Source organism: Euphorbia lathyris, chromosome 7, assembly GCF_963576675.1.
Source record: "Euphorbia lathyris chromosome 7, ddEupLath1.1, whole genome shotgun sequence".
Classification (NCBI taxonomy): Eukaryota; Viridiplantae; Streptophyta; class Magnoliopsida; order Malpighiales; family Euphorbiaceae; genus Euphorbia; species Euphorbia lathyris.
In genome coordinates this window covers 58,259,888-58,277,368 of record NC_088916.1, presented here as the reverse complement: position 1 = coordinate 58,277,368, position 17,481 = coordinate 58,259,888, and the positions used below count along the sequence as shown (strand labels likewise).

The 17,481-nt window shown below is 36.6% G+C and overlaps 2 protein-coding genes across 2 annotated transcripts; one reads left to right on the top strand and one right to left on the bottom strand.

Moving 5' to 3' along the window:
* Window positions 1-5,645: 5,645 nt before the first annotated feature.
* On the top strand, window positions 5,646-9,484 carry LOC136235614 (pentatricopeptide repeat-containing protein At4g31850, chloroplastic). The gene is made up of 3 exons (XM_066025421.1): window positions 5,646-5,773; window positions 6,067-7,251; window positions 8,086-9,484. The coding sequence occupies exons 2-3, from the start codon at window positions 6,127-6,129 to the stop codon at window positions 9,157-9,159; spliced, it is 2,199 nt and encodes a 732-aa protein (XP_065881493.1). The 5' UTR covers window positions 5,646-5,773; window positions 6,067-6,126; the 3' UTR covers window positions 9,160-9,484.
* A 159-nt stretch (window positions 9,485-9,643) lies between these two features.
* LOC136235615 (CBS domain-containing protein CBSX3, mitochondrial) lies at window positions 9,644-11,057 on the bottom strand. Its single transcript, XM_066025422.1, has 6 exons — window positions 10,955-11,057; window positions 10,540-10,813; window positions 10,383-10,461; window positions 10,045-10,118; window positions 9,898-9,958; window positions 9,644-9,786 (listed from the first exon to the last, which is right to left on the bottom strand). The coding sequence occupies exons 2-6, from the start codon at window positions 10,798-10,800 to the stop codon at window positions 9,644-9,646; spliced, it is 618 nt and encodes a 205-aa protein (XP_065881494.1). The 5' UTR covers window positions 10,801-10,813; window positions 10,955-11,057.
* Between the last annotated feature and the right edge of the window lie 6,424 nt (window positions 11,058-17,481).

The window sequence follows — 17,481 nt, the reverse complement described above, 5'->3', positions numbered from 1 at the left end:
TCACCTTCCCCTTTTACTCAACTCCCCTTCCATTATTTAATCTTTCCTAATCCTCATTGAAAGAGACCCTAAAGAATCAATTAAAGTTGAATTAAGTGATTACTAGTTTCAAATAAAGTTGAATTAAGTGATTACTAGTTTCAAATCGTTTAATCTTTTTGAGTTCAAGTTCCAAATATATACAAAAACAGTGATTTTTACTTAGTAAGTGACTGATAGAGCTAGATCTAAGCTTATTACATTTAAAAAGCGTTTGGTTCAAACTCTGAAATGAAAATCAGAAACAAAATGCGAAAGTATTGAAATAGGAATGGCTATTTATTTTATTTTTTTTGGTTTAATTGAAAACATAATTAATTTCATTATATTGTTTGGTTTTATAATTGGAATCAAAATTAATACAAACTTGTTAAATATATATTTAAATAACAGTAACAAAATTTAATCAAATTAATAACAATGATAAAAATAATAATAATAAAATTATTATTATTATTATTATTGTCAAACTTTCATTTTATAAAACAAATAAAAGCATATGTATTTGATAATTTATTAAGATAGGTAAATAGTTTAAACTTTTTTTTTAAAATTTAAGTATAAGTTAATAAAACCTATTTATTAATTAGAATTTAAAGATTTATGTGTTGTTATATGTTTTTGAAATTGAAGTTGCTGGTAAAATGTATTGCAGTTTTCGGATATGTTTGGTTTACTTACTGTTTGTTGTTGAAAAAAGCTGTTTTTCCAAAATGTCTAGAAAAACAAACAGGATGAGAAAATGGAGTAAACAAATACCTCTTAATATTTTAACTAATGCAAAGGACAAAGAAGATGAAAGTTATATTTTAAAATAATTGGAATTATACTAATATCAAAAGGTATAGTTAGTTTTTCTCATAAACACGTTGTTATTTTTTATTTGAGGGGAATCAAAACTAATTACTCTCTAGAAGGAAATCATGATTCCATTATTTATGAGAATGCAATTCGCATTCGATGATTTTTAATTTCCGTCCTAAAATTTTAATAAATCATGGTGATTGAACAAATTTATTTAATCATTCACTAATCAGATAAAACCCACCGCCGTACAAAAAAAAACTTTAATTGGGATAAAATTTGTTTAAAAAGTGTAGGACGAAATGAGAAATTAATAATTTTTTTAGAAAATTACATTTGAAATGAAGCTTAAAATTTATTTTACATTTAACTAACTTTTTTTTATTAAAATACTTATATCTTCATTAAATGAAATAAGAACAAGTACAATAAAAAAAAGTAAAAAATAAGATCTCACAATATCCATAAATGGATGAAAATGACTACGAACAACAAAAACCAAAGTCGGAAAAGGTATAAATAAAAGAATAATAGAAAGCAGATACAAATCAGACAGATAAAGAAATCTAAAACAAATATATGGACACCAATTGGAAAAGGACATAGAAAACTTAACCTGGATGGAGGAAGAAGAAAAAACTTCATTCTTTAAATCTTCAAAAGAAAAAGTTTACAATATAATATGAAAATTTGACCAGAGAAAAGAAAAATCAGAAACAACAGTTTGCGGATGTACTTCCTTTAGTTAACTTCTATATCTATATTTTATCATCTCATATTTTTTTTCTTTTAAATATATAAGAATTTTATACATTTTTATCAAATCCAGTTAATGATTTAAAAAAAAACAAATTGATAAATTTTTATTGTTTTAAATTAATGACTTAGAATTATTTTTTTAATAGAGAAATTTACATAAAAATTCAGATTTGAAAAATTATTTACGACTATATCAAGTACTAATTTAAATAATATCAAACTAAGAAAATTATTGTTTTTCATATATTTTAATAACTATGTTTTATGAATTAGGGGTTTAAGATATATTTTTTAGAGTTTAGGATTTATGAATTAAAGTCTAAAATTTATAAATTAAGGGATAAAATTATAATTTATTTGTGATATATAGAAAATAATGACATATTGAGAATTAAATTTTGTAATATAAATTTTTTTTTTTGAAATAAGGTAAACTTTATTAACTAAGATCAGAAGCGAGAATGTCAAAAATAATCGGTGGTGGACAGGCCCACTCACCACGAACAGATCTAGATGTAACAGCCTTAGCTAAGCTATGAGCTGCTAAATTCGCTGAACGTTTTACATTGGAGACTGAACATGAGTTCAAGGCTCTTAACAAATCACAACAATCATTCACTACATCCGATAAATAAGATAATTGACGTTTTTGCTGATGTATGGAACTAATAACCACGAGACAATCTGATTGGACCTCCACATGGCTGAGATTAAAATCCTTAATCCAGGACATAGCCTCTCTTACCGCCATTGCCTCTGCTAACGGGGGATCCGTGACATCCGCAAGGTGCCCCATTTTAGCAGCAAAACATCTACCCTGATGATCCCTCAGCAGACACCCATAGGAGCTGAATTTATTCTGGTCATCCACACATGCGTCAATATTGCACACATAGCTTCCTTCCGACGGTTTCTTCCATTTTGCGATTACGACCGACTGTGGCTGGGGGTGTTTTAGATTGACGATTTGAGCTTCTCTCCAGTCGTGCAATTCCGATAAGGCCATACGGTGGATTTCCTCTGGTGTCTGTTCCCTGTTATTCCAAACCTTATCGTTCCGCGCTTTCCAAATACTCCAGCAAAGCATCGCTACTTCATTTCCCATCCCTAACGCCCCTCCAATGCAATTTGAAATCCAGAAGATGAGATCTGTGACCGTCGATACCCTATTGTCCTGAAAGAAGATTTGCCACACTCGGTAGGCTCGCGGACAACTGATAAACACATGAAGATCGTCTTCCCCATAAGCATTGAATATTGGACAACAGTTTGGGAGGGAGCTTTGCCGGGATGCCAGGTTACTCATAGTCGGTAAGCAGCTTGTGCAGATCCTCCATAAACAGTTTTGAACTTTTGGGGCCACCTGTAAGTTCCAGTTAAGTTCCAGTTAATCATAGAGAGATTTGCCGTGTTAGAAGGGCGGGATCCAAGTGCTTTGAGATAACCACTCTTTACTGAGTAATTACCGAACTTTTCGTTAGGCCAGAACCAGTCATCCTCACGCTGCCTCCTTCGCGCCGGAATTGAACAGATCAATTGGACATCCCTTCTATTAAAGATTCTACTGATGAGATCAAGGTTCCAAGCGCCATTTTCATTTAGCAAATCCTTCACCAGACCAGTAGGCATTGTGGTATCGAGAGGGAATCTAATCTTCGGAATAAGAACGATCAGGGTATCATTCAACTTTTGTGGGAGTTTTCCAATCACGAGAATAGAGAAACATACCTCGCACACATCATTCCCTACTATGTTCCAAAAATGTTGATAAAATGCCGAATTCAGCCTGTCAGGACCCGAACTTTTATCCGGATGCATGGAAAAACAAGCCTCTTTTACTTCCTCCTTAGAAAACCTTTGAGACAGTTGATCATTCTGCTCTCTTGTTACTCTTACTTGTATAAATGGGAGCAGAGCTGCATCATTGTTTCCTTGGCTTGTAAAAATATCGCTGAAATAATCTACTAACAGATCGTCCAGCCCGTTGCCCTTCGTTCGCCAATTTCCATCTGAATCTCTAAGTTGTGAGAAACTGTTCTTTTTCCTCCTATCCGTAGCATATGCATGGAAATATTTAGAATTAGAATCTCCATCTTGTAACCACAACAATTTGGCCCGTTGTTTCCAGAAGTCCTCCTGCTTCCTTAGCATCTCAGCATATGCTTTTGCAGCTTGTTTGAACCTATCCACACTATAAGCATCACGTCTCCCCTTAACCTCTTGCATCTGAACTCGAAAGGCATTTAATAACCGACTGAAATTCAATTCTAAGGTCGAACTCCACTTCTTGAGAGCCTCTGAACACACATCGATTTTTTTTGTAATATTGCCATCTGGGGCCGACTTCCACGCTTCGTTCACAATTGTCGCAGAAGCTTGCTCCCATAACCAAGCATTTTCGAATCTAAAGCGTTTAATACTAGAGCCTTGTATCGAAACCTTACATTCCAAGAGGATTGCCGAGTGATCCGACGAGACAGTAACAAGATTCCTCGAATTAGTTTCTGCGAAGGTCTCTTTCCACTTGATATTAACAAAAGCCCGATCTAGTCTTTCTTCAATCCACCTGTCTGAACCTCGCCCGACCTCCCAAGTGAATGGATGACCAATCATACCAACTGTAGTTAGGCCAGAGTCCTCCACGGCTTCTTTAAAACCTTCCATCAACCAGTTGGGTTGGGTCCCCCCCCCCCCCCGTTTTTATCGTGAACAAAGGATATCGTTAAAATCCCCGATGCAACACCAGGCGAGATCATCTTGGTCCTTGAGGGATCAGCAACTCCCAAGAATCTCTCCACCGTTGCCTTTCGGGGAAGCCATAAAAACCAGTTAACTTGAATTTAGGACCATTTGGTAGTGTTATTAAAGCACTAATGTGATTGATAGAAGAAGATTGAATGGAAACTGACAGATTGTCTTTCTAGAATAATGCTAATCCACCCCCGTGACCTTGTCCGTTAACCATAAAAGACCCTCCATACACAATTTTCCTGCCAACCGCTCTCATCTTGTCTTCTTTGATCATAGTTTCCATTAAAAACGTAACCATAGGCCTATGGATCCTTACAAGATCCTTCCATACATTAATTGTGCGTGGGTTGCCTAGCCCACGACAGTTCCAGCTCAGGACACTCATTAATAGAACTACGAAAAAACTTCTCAGAAGAGAAGACCTAAAGCCACTCCAATAGGAGAGACTATTATTTTTATACTTAACCCAACCGATCGAACAAAAAACCACAACTATGAACTATATTCAGATTTCATTTTATTTGAACAGACAATAGCAGCTCTATTTGTCACCTCAACAAAAAATCTCATTAAATCAAAGTGGAGAGTAGCAAGGATTGTAATGAGATTCAGAAAGCAAAGAGAGTGAACAAAGAGTTGGCATCAAACATCACAAACAACAATCTTAACCCTAAATCAAAATAATTCCCCTTCAACCAGCAATGCTAAAGTTATACGACAACCCACACATAATTGAAGCGAAGAGAAGGAAATAAGAGGCTAGATTGAGTTTTTGCAGAAATCAATTTTAATTACTAGGGATTGGGGAAATCGGCTATGGAGTAGAAGAAGAGGAATTAGGGTTCAAGATCTGATCCGCTCTCCGATTGCGAATGAGTTTAAACCTAACTAACCCATTTATTTTTCCAATTAGGCAAAACGAAATCGGCTATGGTGGCTTGAGTTATTTGAATTCGAATCCTTCAGACTTTCTCTTCGTATTGGATATGGCGATCGGTAGGAAGATATAGTTTATTGATTAAGTCTTCATAATCGGTGATGGGATCTGTGTAAGTATATCAGCGGCTACCCTATTGTGTATTTGACCCAGCTTCTCTCACTATAATTTAATTATAATTTTATAATTAGATATGTTTTTTTTTTTATGTAAATAGCCATTTTTAATATTTGATCCATATTGTCAGAAAGAGTGAAAGGATGGAGTGAGAATCGAGAAATTAGGGCCCAATGGGCCTTTAAAACGTTGGTAATGTGAAATGGGCTTTTGTAAGATACGAAATGGGTTCGGTTAGTTTGATGGTTCCTTCTTGTTCATTTGAGTAAAACATAAGCTTCTGCACAGTTCGCTGCAACCTCAACGGTGAAACCTCGGCCGTCCAAACTTATTCCTCCCTCAGGTTATCGCGTCTACTTCACTCAGGTACTCCTCCTTCTCCTTCTCTTTCTCTTCTTTTCTTTTCCGTGTCTATTATTTCCCTTCCAAGCTTTTTGTATTAATCGATTATCAAATCTATTTTAAGTTTTCGGGAAAGTAAATGTAAAATGTATTCTTTCTACTAGCTATTTTGCGTTTCTCCCTTTGAAGCTAATCGAGGTTAATGTATTCTAATTGTATGGTTTATTGATCAGTTTGTTTACCTATAATTCCTGAACCTTTTCAATTTCAGATACTTCAACTCTTCACTTAGTTCGTTATCTCTGACTTGTGTGCAGATTTTGCTGGGATTTTTTTTTTTTTTTTGCATCAGTAGTAGTTTGAGTAATCTGTGAGAAATGAGTTTAAAGCTATTACTCAATAGGCAAACGGTTTACCACATATCAAGATTCAATGGAAGATTGCTGTGTCCTTACACATTTTATATGTATAGAGATTTCTCTACTGTTACAGCATCTGCTTCCGGTCCCATTTATTCAGCAAGTATTTATGATCGAACTGCTCTGCAGAACCCTAAATTCTTAAACCATAATTGTTCCTTCAAGAGATACTTGTACTCTAGTCAACATAGGAATAAAAACGAATTGAGAATTGTGCCAAAATCCAATTCCAGTGATTCCGGGGAGGAAGATGGAACCATGACTGAGTTCCTATCACGATTTGTGCAGTCAATGCGAGGGAAGTTATCTGTAGTTTACTCAAATCTTGATAAGAAGACAATTGACAGTATGCTTTTAATTATAGTTGCAAAAGTTGCATCGGGGATTGAAAATGATAGCTTGGAGCAGATGCGTAGTGCTTCAATGTCCACTCCATCAGAAGATTTTAGTGAAGAGTTGTGGAGAACAGTATGGGAAGTGAGTTACTCAGTATTGGATGATATGGAAAAAGAAAAGAAAAAAGAGAAGATGAAGGGGTTTTTGCAGTCTGACGAGGTAAAGGAAATGTGTAGGTTTGCTGGTGAAATTGGTATCCGTGGAGACATGCTGAGGGAGCTCAGGTTTAAATGGGCTCATGAAAAGATGGAAGAGAGTGAGTTTTATGCCAGTCTAGAGGGGTTTAAAGAAGAATTAAAATCCATGGAAAAAGAGGAAGCGGATGACATGAATGCCAAGAACTTTGGTGAAACGGATATTGCAAGTGAGGAGGAAGAGAAGGTCATATCTCTTCCTAGGAGACATGGAAAGATAAAGTACAAGATTTATGGACTTGATCTCTCCGATCCTAAGTGGGCTGAAGTTGCTGAAAAGATTCATGAGACAGGAGAGATCATCTGGCCTCAAGAAGCAAAGCCAATACATGGGAAAACCAAACTAGTTACTGAGAAAATTCTTTCTCTGAAAGAGGAGGATGATCCTTCTCAACTACTTGCTGAGTGGGTAGAGCTTCTACAACCTAGCAGAATTGATTGGATGGCTTTGCTTGATAAGTTGAAAGAACAGAACAGACACATATTCTATAAGGTAAAACAACAATTCATTTTCTTTTCTGTTTGTCATAGTGGATTACTATTAGTTGGCATGACATTATTTAGATAACTTGTCGATTTAATTTCATTGTGGAAAAAGTTCAATAAGAATTGTAGCATAAAATGTACAAGTACGTAGAATTTATTTGGATATCAATCTTTCAAATCAATTTCATGAGCATTCTTCTAAAGGTCAAAACTAGAACAGCTCTCAAAAATGCCTGCTCAGAATCATGGCTACCTTTGAGGTGTATTGCTTTCAGTTATTTATACTCCTTGAGGATGAAGGCATACTAGAATCTCTTTTTCTTAATCGTTTCTTCTTATGGTGTCACTTAGATGATCCTCAGCTTGTGACCTCTATCTTATGTTTGATGTTTATGAGTAGGAAGATAATGCATTATTTATAGCTTTTCTGGTTATTAAAATTCTAAGGAAAGGATCAAATATGTCACTTGAACTAATTAGATATCTGCAGTTGGCTAATTAAGGACTATTTGTATTAAGCTATTATTCTAATGAATAATGATGTTAACTTGCTTAATATTGTGGTTTGGGTAACCAAAATCCTGCATTGGTAGATTGACTGGTCTAGTTATGCCAGTAACATGAATCGGATGTGTTTCTTTCGTTTATGTTTCCAGTAATGCAGGTTTGATATTTTTTTTATACCCAGCTGGTTCAGGAAACATTTTAACTATTCTTTTCATTTGCATTCTGAACTTCATTTTGTATTTTATATAGTCATATAACGCAAAGTTCAAGTTGGGAACTGTTCATTTGAAATGCAATATCTTAACGAGACTCTATTGATTGATTTGACTTGTAGGTAGGTGAATATTTGTTGAAAGAGAAACCTTTTCAACCAAGCCTTCTTGACTACTCCATGCTTATTGATGCCTATGCTAATGAGGACCGCGTAGAAGATGCTGAGAGGGTTGTGAAGAAAATGAACGAAGACGGTATTTTTCCTGATATTTTAACAGCCACAATTTTGGTGCAAATGTACTGCAAGGCAGGGAATGTACAACGTGCTAAAGAAGCATATGAAATCTTGAGGAGCCATGGAATTCAACCAGACATGAAAGTTTATACTTCAATGCTCCTGACATATGTAAATGCTGGGGATCCCAAGTCATGTGAATTGTTGATACGAGAAATGCAGACAAGAGATATCAAACCCACAGAGGAGATTTACACGGCATTGCTTCGCTCATTTGCTCAATGTGATGATGTTGCTGGAGTTAATAGAATTGCAAACGTGATGCAGCTTGCTGGATTTAAGCCAAGTATGGAGTCTTGTTCATTGCTTGTTGAAGGACATGCGCGACTTGGTGATATTGAACAGGCGAGGGCCAATCTTGATTATATGATAAGAAATGGGCATGTGCCTGATGACAAGACTACTGCTTGCATGATTGCAGCTTATGAGAGGAAAAATTTGTTGGACAAGGCCTTAGAACTTCTATTGAAACTTGAGCAGGATGGTTTTGAGCCAGGACCTGCTACCTACACTGTTATTGTTGATTGGCTTGGCAAATTAGGGTTGATCGATGAGGCTGAGCAGCTTTTGGGTAAGATTGCTGAGCAGGGTGAAGCTCCTCCTTTTGAGATTCAAGTAAGCCTTTGTGATATGTATGCAAGGGCTGGAAATGAAAAAAAGGCTCTTCAAGCCCTGGGAATTCTTGAATCTAAGAAGGAGCAGTTGAACTTTAATGATTTTGATAGGGTCATAAGAGGGCTTCTTGAAGGAGGCTTTCTGCAGGATGCTAAAAGGGTACATGAGCTTATGCAGCAGGATTTTGCTACCTCCATGAGGCTAAAGCACAAAGACGAGCTAGAGCGTCTAGAGATGTCTTTGCGTTCAGCTCAAGGTTTCGGCAGGAGACCAAAAAATTCGTAACCTGGTGGCTTTTATTTTTAAGCCTTTCTTTGGCTTGCAGAGATGATCAAGAACATATACAGTTGTCATCGTTCAACTCCAATCCTTCTTTTACAGGTGGTATGTGATCAACCGAGGGGCAGCAGGTAACTTATTAAGTGGCTTACCATCTCAAGCATCACAATTGAGTTTTGCTATGCATTTTTCACAAAGCATGAACTAATTCGGTTATATTGATGCGATGAGATTGGTTATAATAATTTAAAACAAGTAGCTTCCTTTATTTCCTATTAGTTAATAGTTAACTATTAATTTTGAATACACTTATATATAGTTTGTTGTTGGATGACCATATCAATCTTATCTGTTCTTCACTTGTTTCCCCTATTGAGTTCCCTACATCTGCGCATCAGGCACTTAGAGAATTCTTAACTAACTTATATATTGAAGGCATATATATTATCCAATGAATTAGCTGCCTTTAGATACAAACTTTGGTACTATTTTAATAGTATTCTCCTCTTATGAACTCGTTTAGTCGCTTAAGTTCTCCACTTTGCTGCTCTACCACTGCCCTAACAACATCGACCATTGAAATCATCCCGACTATCTTCCCATCTATCACAGGAACATGCCGTATGTGATAATCTGCAAAAGGAAATCTCATTATAAGTTTGCCATTGCTGCTATGCTGTCAAATTCAGCAAGTGAGTTAGTTATATTTATGAGAGTATATCAGCTACGTGAATATAAACACACCTGTCATTAGCTGCATTGCTCGGAGAACATTCATGTCAGATGTAACTGTGATTAACTTATCCTGTGATGGATGAAAAACTGAAGTATATTTAGATAAGAGTACACGTATCCTAGTTCGAAGAGAAGAAATATAGTATGAGAAATAACCTCACTAGTCATGATTTCTGCAACTCTTGTGTTCTTAGAGGGTCTTCCTTGTGCAATTATCTTCCTTAAATAGTCTGCTTGGTCCATAAACAACAATTAGAAACATTTTATACATGCAAATCCTAGTCTAGAAAAGTTCCCAGTTAGTTCGTTCTTTTGGAAATCTTCGTTTTCCGATCACTTCTTACAGTATCAAAATATCTTATTGAACTTTTTCAGCCTGATCATGTTTGCATTCAGTCTCGAGTTTTGTTGCTGGATATTTATGCATAAATTCAACTATGATACAAAATAGTTAGTTCGACCAATATAAACTAGATCTATGTAGACAAGTTTACCTCTTTCCGTGATGATTCCTGCAATGTGTTGTTCTCCAGGTTTCAAAACAACAAGTGATCCAATATTGTTTTGTGTCATCTGCAAGTTTCCATACAAGCATAAATGTTCCGAGTTTCGACTAATTTCATTCCTTTTACATTATAGAAATTAACCTACAATCTTTGCAGCATCATAGACAGTGTCATTGCTGAGGCATGAAATCCAAGACCCGGTTTTTTCATCTCCCTTTGTTTTCAGGACATCTTCCACTGTCAAATTATCGAGTCCCTTCTCCGGCATTGAAGGAGAGGAGGTGACACATCCAAAGCGTGACAATACATTTTTCTTGTCGATCAATTTACCACCGTTTAAATGCTTTTCAATTCCAAGCTTTAGTATTTCTTGGCAGGATCTTACCCCTCGGATGAGTCCTTGCATTCTATTTCGTTTACTGAAAATCATAATGAATTTAACTAATTCGCCGCTTGAACGATTAATTCAAAGTTTTAGATTTATTAAATCATCTAATGCATTTATGCAAGAGTTTGGAAAATAATTGGTATAAATGAAATTTGTGAAAGAATGAACATACCTTGAAAGGAAGCTAGAGTAATTGAGACAAGTAGATGTTGTTGTGATGATGAAGATACAAAATTAAGATCCAAAAATCTCATTTTTGAAGTAGAAGACACAAGAATATCTTGTCAAGCAAATCTCTAACTTTTATGATTGTTTTTCCATGGAGTTCTTTTCTTGAATGGCTGGACAATGGAAAGGGAATGTATAGTAGATTTTAGCCTCTCTTGCACGTTGCTTCTCTCTTTAGGCTCATGCCTCTTGGAAAGCAAGAAAGCGCCGTCGTCGGCAGGAAATTATTTAAGATATTCCGATGAATTAATTGTATATATTTTGTCTTTTTGTTCACCAATCATCGCCCTCTTGCTGTTCTCTCTTTTTTAATTACTTATTAAAATAAAGTCAACGCAGGATGAACTACTCCCCTTCCCCTCCCCCTACCCGACTGCTGATGTGCTTTCCCGTCCGACAAGACCTTTTAGTGCCTCTGAGGCCGATACCAAGACGTTGGGGAGTCCGTTCCTTCCGCTCGCAAAAGCGCACTTACTCTAACGGCGTACCTTTTGCATGATGGGTCAGCCCTCCCTGCAGTGTGCCTCTCCTTGAATTATTCGGTCATGCAATATTTATTGAATACAAAGAACCAAATTCATTTCGACCCCGTCGTAGTTCTCAATCATTTCGTGGCACCTGACCGCGTGCCTGTTGAAGAATGAGCCGGCGACTCATATGCAGTGGCGCAAACTGTCTCATCGCAAATCGCTATCCGCTTCTGCGGATTGATCAGCCCCGCTAACCCTTTCGGGACCTGCTTTTGAGCGAATTCCCTTGTAGCTACTCGGTCAGCGCACGAGCTATCTTGTGTATTCCATCAGTTTCCTGATGGTTGCCCATTATGGTCTCCTTGCGTCAGATATCCGAGCCCCGGCAATGAGCTGCTTTCTTGGCAGTCTATTGTAGATTCTTTTGCCTTTCTTCTCTTGTTTTCCCCGTTGTTGCCTGATGGGAACTTCCCCCATATTGCTATCAATGTCTTCATGTCGCACGACCCTTTCGCTGAACGGAATCAATCGAATTTCTTGGTGACCGGACACCACTTCTTACTTCTTAAGAGGGATTGCCAATAGAGGTAGAAACGTAAGACTTCTCACTAGGTTAGTTCCCCCTTATCTTTTTTCAATGCTTCGGGGAACAACATGTCGAAGGAACAAAGAGGAAGAACGCTCGGTTGACTTGGGCCAACATAAATCCTATCCGAATAAAAAAAAGAAAAGGCAGTTTCATTATGGTGGTATACCAGCCGCCTGTTCTGGAACTTCCAGTTCCAATCGTCACATGAAGTCATATGCAAAACTTTTGAGTGATTGCGTGTATTATTTTTGGAGTACTGTAAAATTCCTCGGAATCAGTTAGTCTGACAAACAAATTAATGAAACTTTCTCAAGTTTTTTCTAATTTATTAGGAGTTAAGGTGCAAAAATACCCCTAACCTTTTGGGTCAGGAGCAATTTTACCCCTAACGTTTGTAGCCAAGAGTAATTTTACCCCTAACGTTGGTAATTTGGGTCAATTTTAGACACTATTATAAAACACAGATATTTTTGTTCATTATTTTGTACCAATTGCATATCAATTCATTCTAAAAAAAAGGATTTCATGTTTTTTACAATTTAACAATAGAATTGGAGATTAATATTTATAAATTCGGTGAATTTTTTGAATTTTTTTGTCTAATTCGTACAAAAGACAGTATATTTTTTTATTTTTCTTATTATTTTTTTCACATCCCAACATATGTTTATGATTTGTTACTGATAAAAATGACGCACATGTGAAGTGTAGATGATATGATTCATGACCGAGAAGACAGTTTGATGAATTATTTCTGAAATTGACCCAATTTATCAATGTTAGGGGTAAAATTGCTCTCGGCTACAAACGTTAGGAGTAAAATTGCATCATTTTAGACATTTGGGGTAAAATTGCTCCTGACCAAAACGTTAGGGGTATTTTTACACCTTAACTCATTTATTAGTAACTCTAATTTTATTAATTGCTTTACCTTAAACAATGGCGTTGTTAATCTAGGAATGCGAAAGGAGAGTGGAATTGATGGTTCAATCCCTACAAGTTGATAATATGCCCCAAATTTATTGAAGAAAAAATGAACTTAATCTCGTTTTTTAATTTTTTATTTGGATAAGTTTTAAATTTGTGTCAATCATTTTGGTAATGGGAAGTGTAATTTACCATTAACGTTTTAATATACTAAGCAAGATCAATTTTATAATTTGAATTTAAATTAAAATATTAAGTATTTATTTAATTTAAGTGTATTTGATAACTGTTATTATTTAATCACTTAAAATTTTAAGTTAAATATTATCAATTAATATTTTATATTTAATATCTATTTTTAGCATTTATTAAATAGTTATATCATTTAATAGTTTCAGTATTTAAAATTTAGTACTTATTGATAAAAATGTCATATAACATTCCATTAAATTACGAAGTACAAATACAATACCATAATTAAGAAGAATAAAATCTCTCATCCATACAGGCTAGCGTCAGTATAAGATCCACAAATGGAAGAAACTAGATCACAAAGAGCAATAAAAACCATAAAAGGTACAAGTATAACAAAAATAGAAATTGTATACTCCTCATAAGTCGAAACTCATTAAAAAACAGTTTAGACTCTTCCGGACATTCGGACCTGAGTCATTTCCTTTTTTTTTACAACAACGCAGATCTATAGATCTAGAAGCAAGATGACCATTTTTCGCTCTTGCTAAGACCGAAAAAAGAATAAAAGAAAGAAGTATAGCTAACAGGCGTAGATCTGAAGGGAAAAAAAATCGAGAACGTATAGACTTTAAACTAACAAGAAAAAGTACATCTGAAGCTAAAAACGAAAATTAAAACATAAAATAGACCTGATTAGAAAGCTAAAATTGGAAGTTGACGGTGACTGTGGCGTCAACGACGGAGAACTTGAGAAGGAGCAACAAAGAAGAAGAAAATGTAGAGAGGAGGAGTCTCTCTCTACAGAATAAAGGTGTGAATCTTTTTTAATTTTTAATTTTATCAAACATCACTTTACCAATACAATTATAAACAACCTCTTAAAATATCAAGGCCTAATACACAAATAACCCCTTGAATTTGTCCAAATGTTGCAACTGCGTCCCCAAACTTTCAATTGTAACAACTTACCTCTCAAACTTGTCCAATTGTAAAACATAACCCTCAAACTTGTCCAATTGTAAAACATAATCACAAAGTGCTGACATGGACTACAATTGAAGAAACACGTGAAATACAAAAGTTGCAACGCTCGTGGAATATGATAATCAGATATCTGGCGTGATACGAATCCGGGAAAACGTTTTTACGGTTGCTTCAAGTACGGGGTAAAAAAATTCCCAATTTGGGGTTATGTTTTACAATTGGACAAATTTAAGAGGTACGTTGTTACAATTGAAAGTTGGAAGGGACAATTATAACATTTGGACAAGTTCAGAGGGTTATTTGTGTATTAGGCCAAATATCAATAAAGTCGGCCCCATATATTTTAATCATAAAAAACTGTTAAATGTGTAAAATGTTTAGTGATTTACTAAACCCAGCCCTAATTTTACACTTCTAGCCCCATGAATAGACCGAAATACCCTTTGCACTAAATTTCAAAAAACCCAAAACCTCTCAAGAAGCCGAAACGATTTTTGCTCAAATCCGGACAAATTAGTGAGCCGAATCATGGATGGTGATAGAAACCGTAAAGGAAAAGCTAAAATGGTACGATTTACCGCTTTATTTCATTGATTTATGGATCGTTTTGGATCTGTTGTGATGTTTAAAAATTTCGGCCGGAATCGCAGTCGGGCGTATGAACATCACGCCCGATCTGCGGTGCCCGAACCAATGGTAGGGCGTGATGCTCATACGCCCTAACCACTGATAGGGCGTGATGTGCATACGCCCGACCAATGGTTCGGGCGTGATTCCCTTACGCCCCTTTTTTAATAAAAATTAATATTTTTTAAAATTTTAGTAAATTTAGTGTAAATTTAGTTTAATTATAGTAAACATTTTAGTAATTTAGTGTAATTTTAGTATAATTTAGTATAAATTGAGAATAACTATATTATAATTTTATTAGTTTAGTAGTATTTTAGCATAATTTTATAAATTTAGTATAATTTACATTATTTACAATTTTATTAATTTAGTGTAATTTTTTTTGTAGACGAAACGGCCTACTAGGGGTGGGAAATCCATCCCGTCATCTGCTCGTCGTCTAGATATGGACGACGAGGATGATACACCACGGCATACGAGATTGCGTGGTATAGATATTTCTGGTCGTAGGCGGAGAGGGGCTGCGACGGAGCAGTTGAGGAGGGGGCCGATTGCGGATCAGGCCGATATTCATGGCTCAGAGGGGGCGACTGATTTTGATGACAGAGAGCCCGATGGCGATTCTTTTCAGGACTACCTGGATGTGGTAGCCCGGGCAGTGTGACAGTCCGCTGTTGCACATGATCGCGAGGTTGAGGAGAGCGATGAGCAGCCGATCCCGGGGAGACAGCCGACCCAGCGCGTAGGAGGTCGTTTTGCGAGTACATGTATTTTTTAGTATAATTTTAGTATAATTTAGTATAATTTAGTATTTTTTAGTATAATTTTAGTATAATTTAGTATAATTTTAGCATAATTTAGTATTTTTTAGTATAATTTTAGTATAATTTAGTATTTTTTAGTATAATTTAGTATAATTTAGTATTTTTTAGTATAATTTTAGTATAATTTAGTATAATTTAGTATTTTTTAGTATAATTTAGTATAATTTAGTATTTTTTAGTATAATTTAGTATAATTTAGTATAATTTAGTATAATTTAGTATTTTTTAGTATAATTTAGTATAATTTTAGTATAATTTAGTATTTTTTAGTATCTTTTTAGTATAATTTAGTATAATCTAGTATAATTTTGTATAATTTTATAATTATCAGGGACAAGCAAACGTCCCAAAGGTAGTGAGGACGAGAGCTGGGTAGTTACTGCACCGGTTGCTGGTGGTCCCGTTGATGGTTCCGTGATTCCTAGTTTTCTGGAACATGTTGCCTCACGGATGTTGGGAGGAGAGATTCAGTCGTTTCTGACATGCTACAACAGATCATCAGCATGCCGAGATTTGTGTCAGTGGTTTTCTGGTGCGTCACCCGAGGTAAGAATAATATAGTGTGTCAACATTTATTGTAATTCGTATTTTTAACTATAAACATACAAAACATTCTGTAATTGTATAAATTGTATATGTGTCATTTTACAACTGAGGGAGATGATCGAGAGGACTGGTTTGTCTCACCTTCCACGTGCCATGTTCAGGAACCTCGACACTCCGCTATTGACTGCGTTCGTGGAGCGGTGGCAGCCCGATACGAACTCCTTCCACATGCCGTTCGGTGAGATGACTATCCAGCTGCATGATGTGTGGCATATTCTTCGGATCCCGATCGACGGTCCGATGGTGTCCGAGTCTCCCCCTACTGACTCGCTTCATGCCATGTGCATGATGATGTTTGGGGTGAGTCAGGCTGAGCTTCTGTTGCCGACTAGTCATTTATGGGGAGGTGGAAGTGTATTTGTTGGGGCTGTATAGGGGCTTCTCGCCGAGGGTAGGGATGACGCTACTCGGGCCACAGCGTAGATGTGGCTTATGCTTGGATCCACTCTGTTTGTTGACAAGAGTGGAGATACAATTAGGCTGACCCATCTTCATGAGGTTTACAGCGGTGTCAGCGGGGCAGCTGGACTATCATGGGGGTCTGCCACACTAGCCATGTTGTACCGGCAGCTGGGGATAGCGAGCAGAGGAGACTGCTCAGGTATATGCGGATGTTTGACCCTACTGCAGGCATGGATATATGAGTATTTTCCGGTTTTTCGGCCGCATAGAGGAGCTCACATGATCCCAGCTGACCATGCTCGTGCACTGAGATGGGAGGTTGGGGTACCAGGCAAGACGACCGCCCGACTAGATACCTTTCGGGGGCAGCTGGATCGTATGACCGCGGCAGAGGTATTTTATAAAATTTTAGAATTTATTTAATTATTATTTATAGTATATTATTTTTTTATTGAGTATTACTTTTTTCCAGGTGACGTGGTTGCCTTATGGTCCTGTCGCTGATGATGATCGGCTTCGAGTGTCCTACGCCGGTTGGATACGGTGTAGAGACATCGTCGAGCCGTATATGCCCGACCAAGCGCTGCGACAGGTCGGATATACTCAGTCTATCCCAGCTGAGCGTATTAGACCTGATAAAGCAGTACGACCATGGAAGTCGTTATCGTACAGGCTCACGCATTCCTTAGTCACAGTTGAGGACACCTGGCGGAAATTTCCATCGGCTCGGGGCATTGATCGGAGGAGATGCCGACCAGTTGGATACGATCCCACTGCCTATGATCCTGCTTATATGGATTGGTATATGCAATATTCGCATCCCCATCTCCTTCATGCACCACAG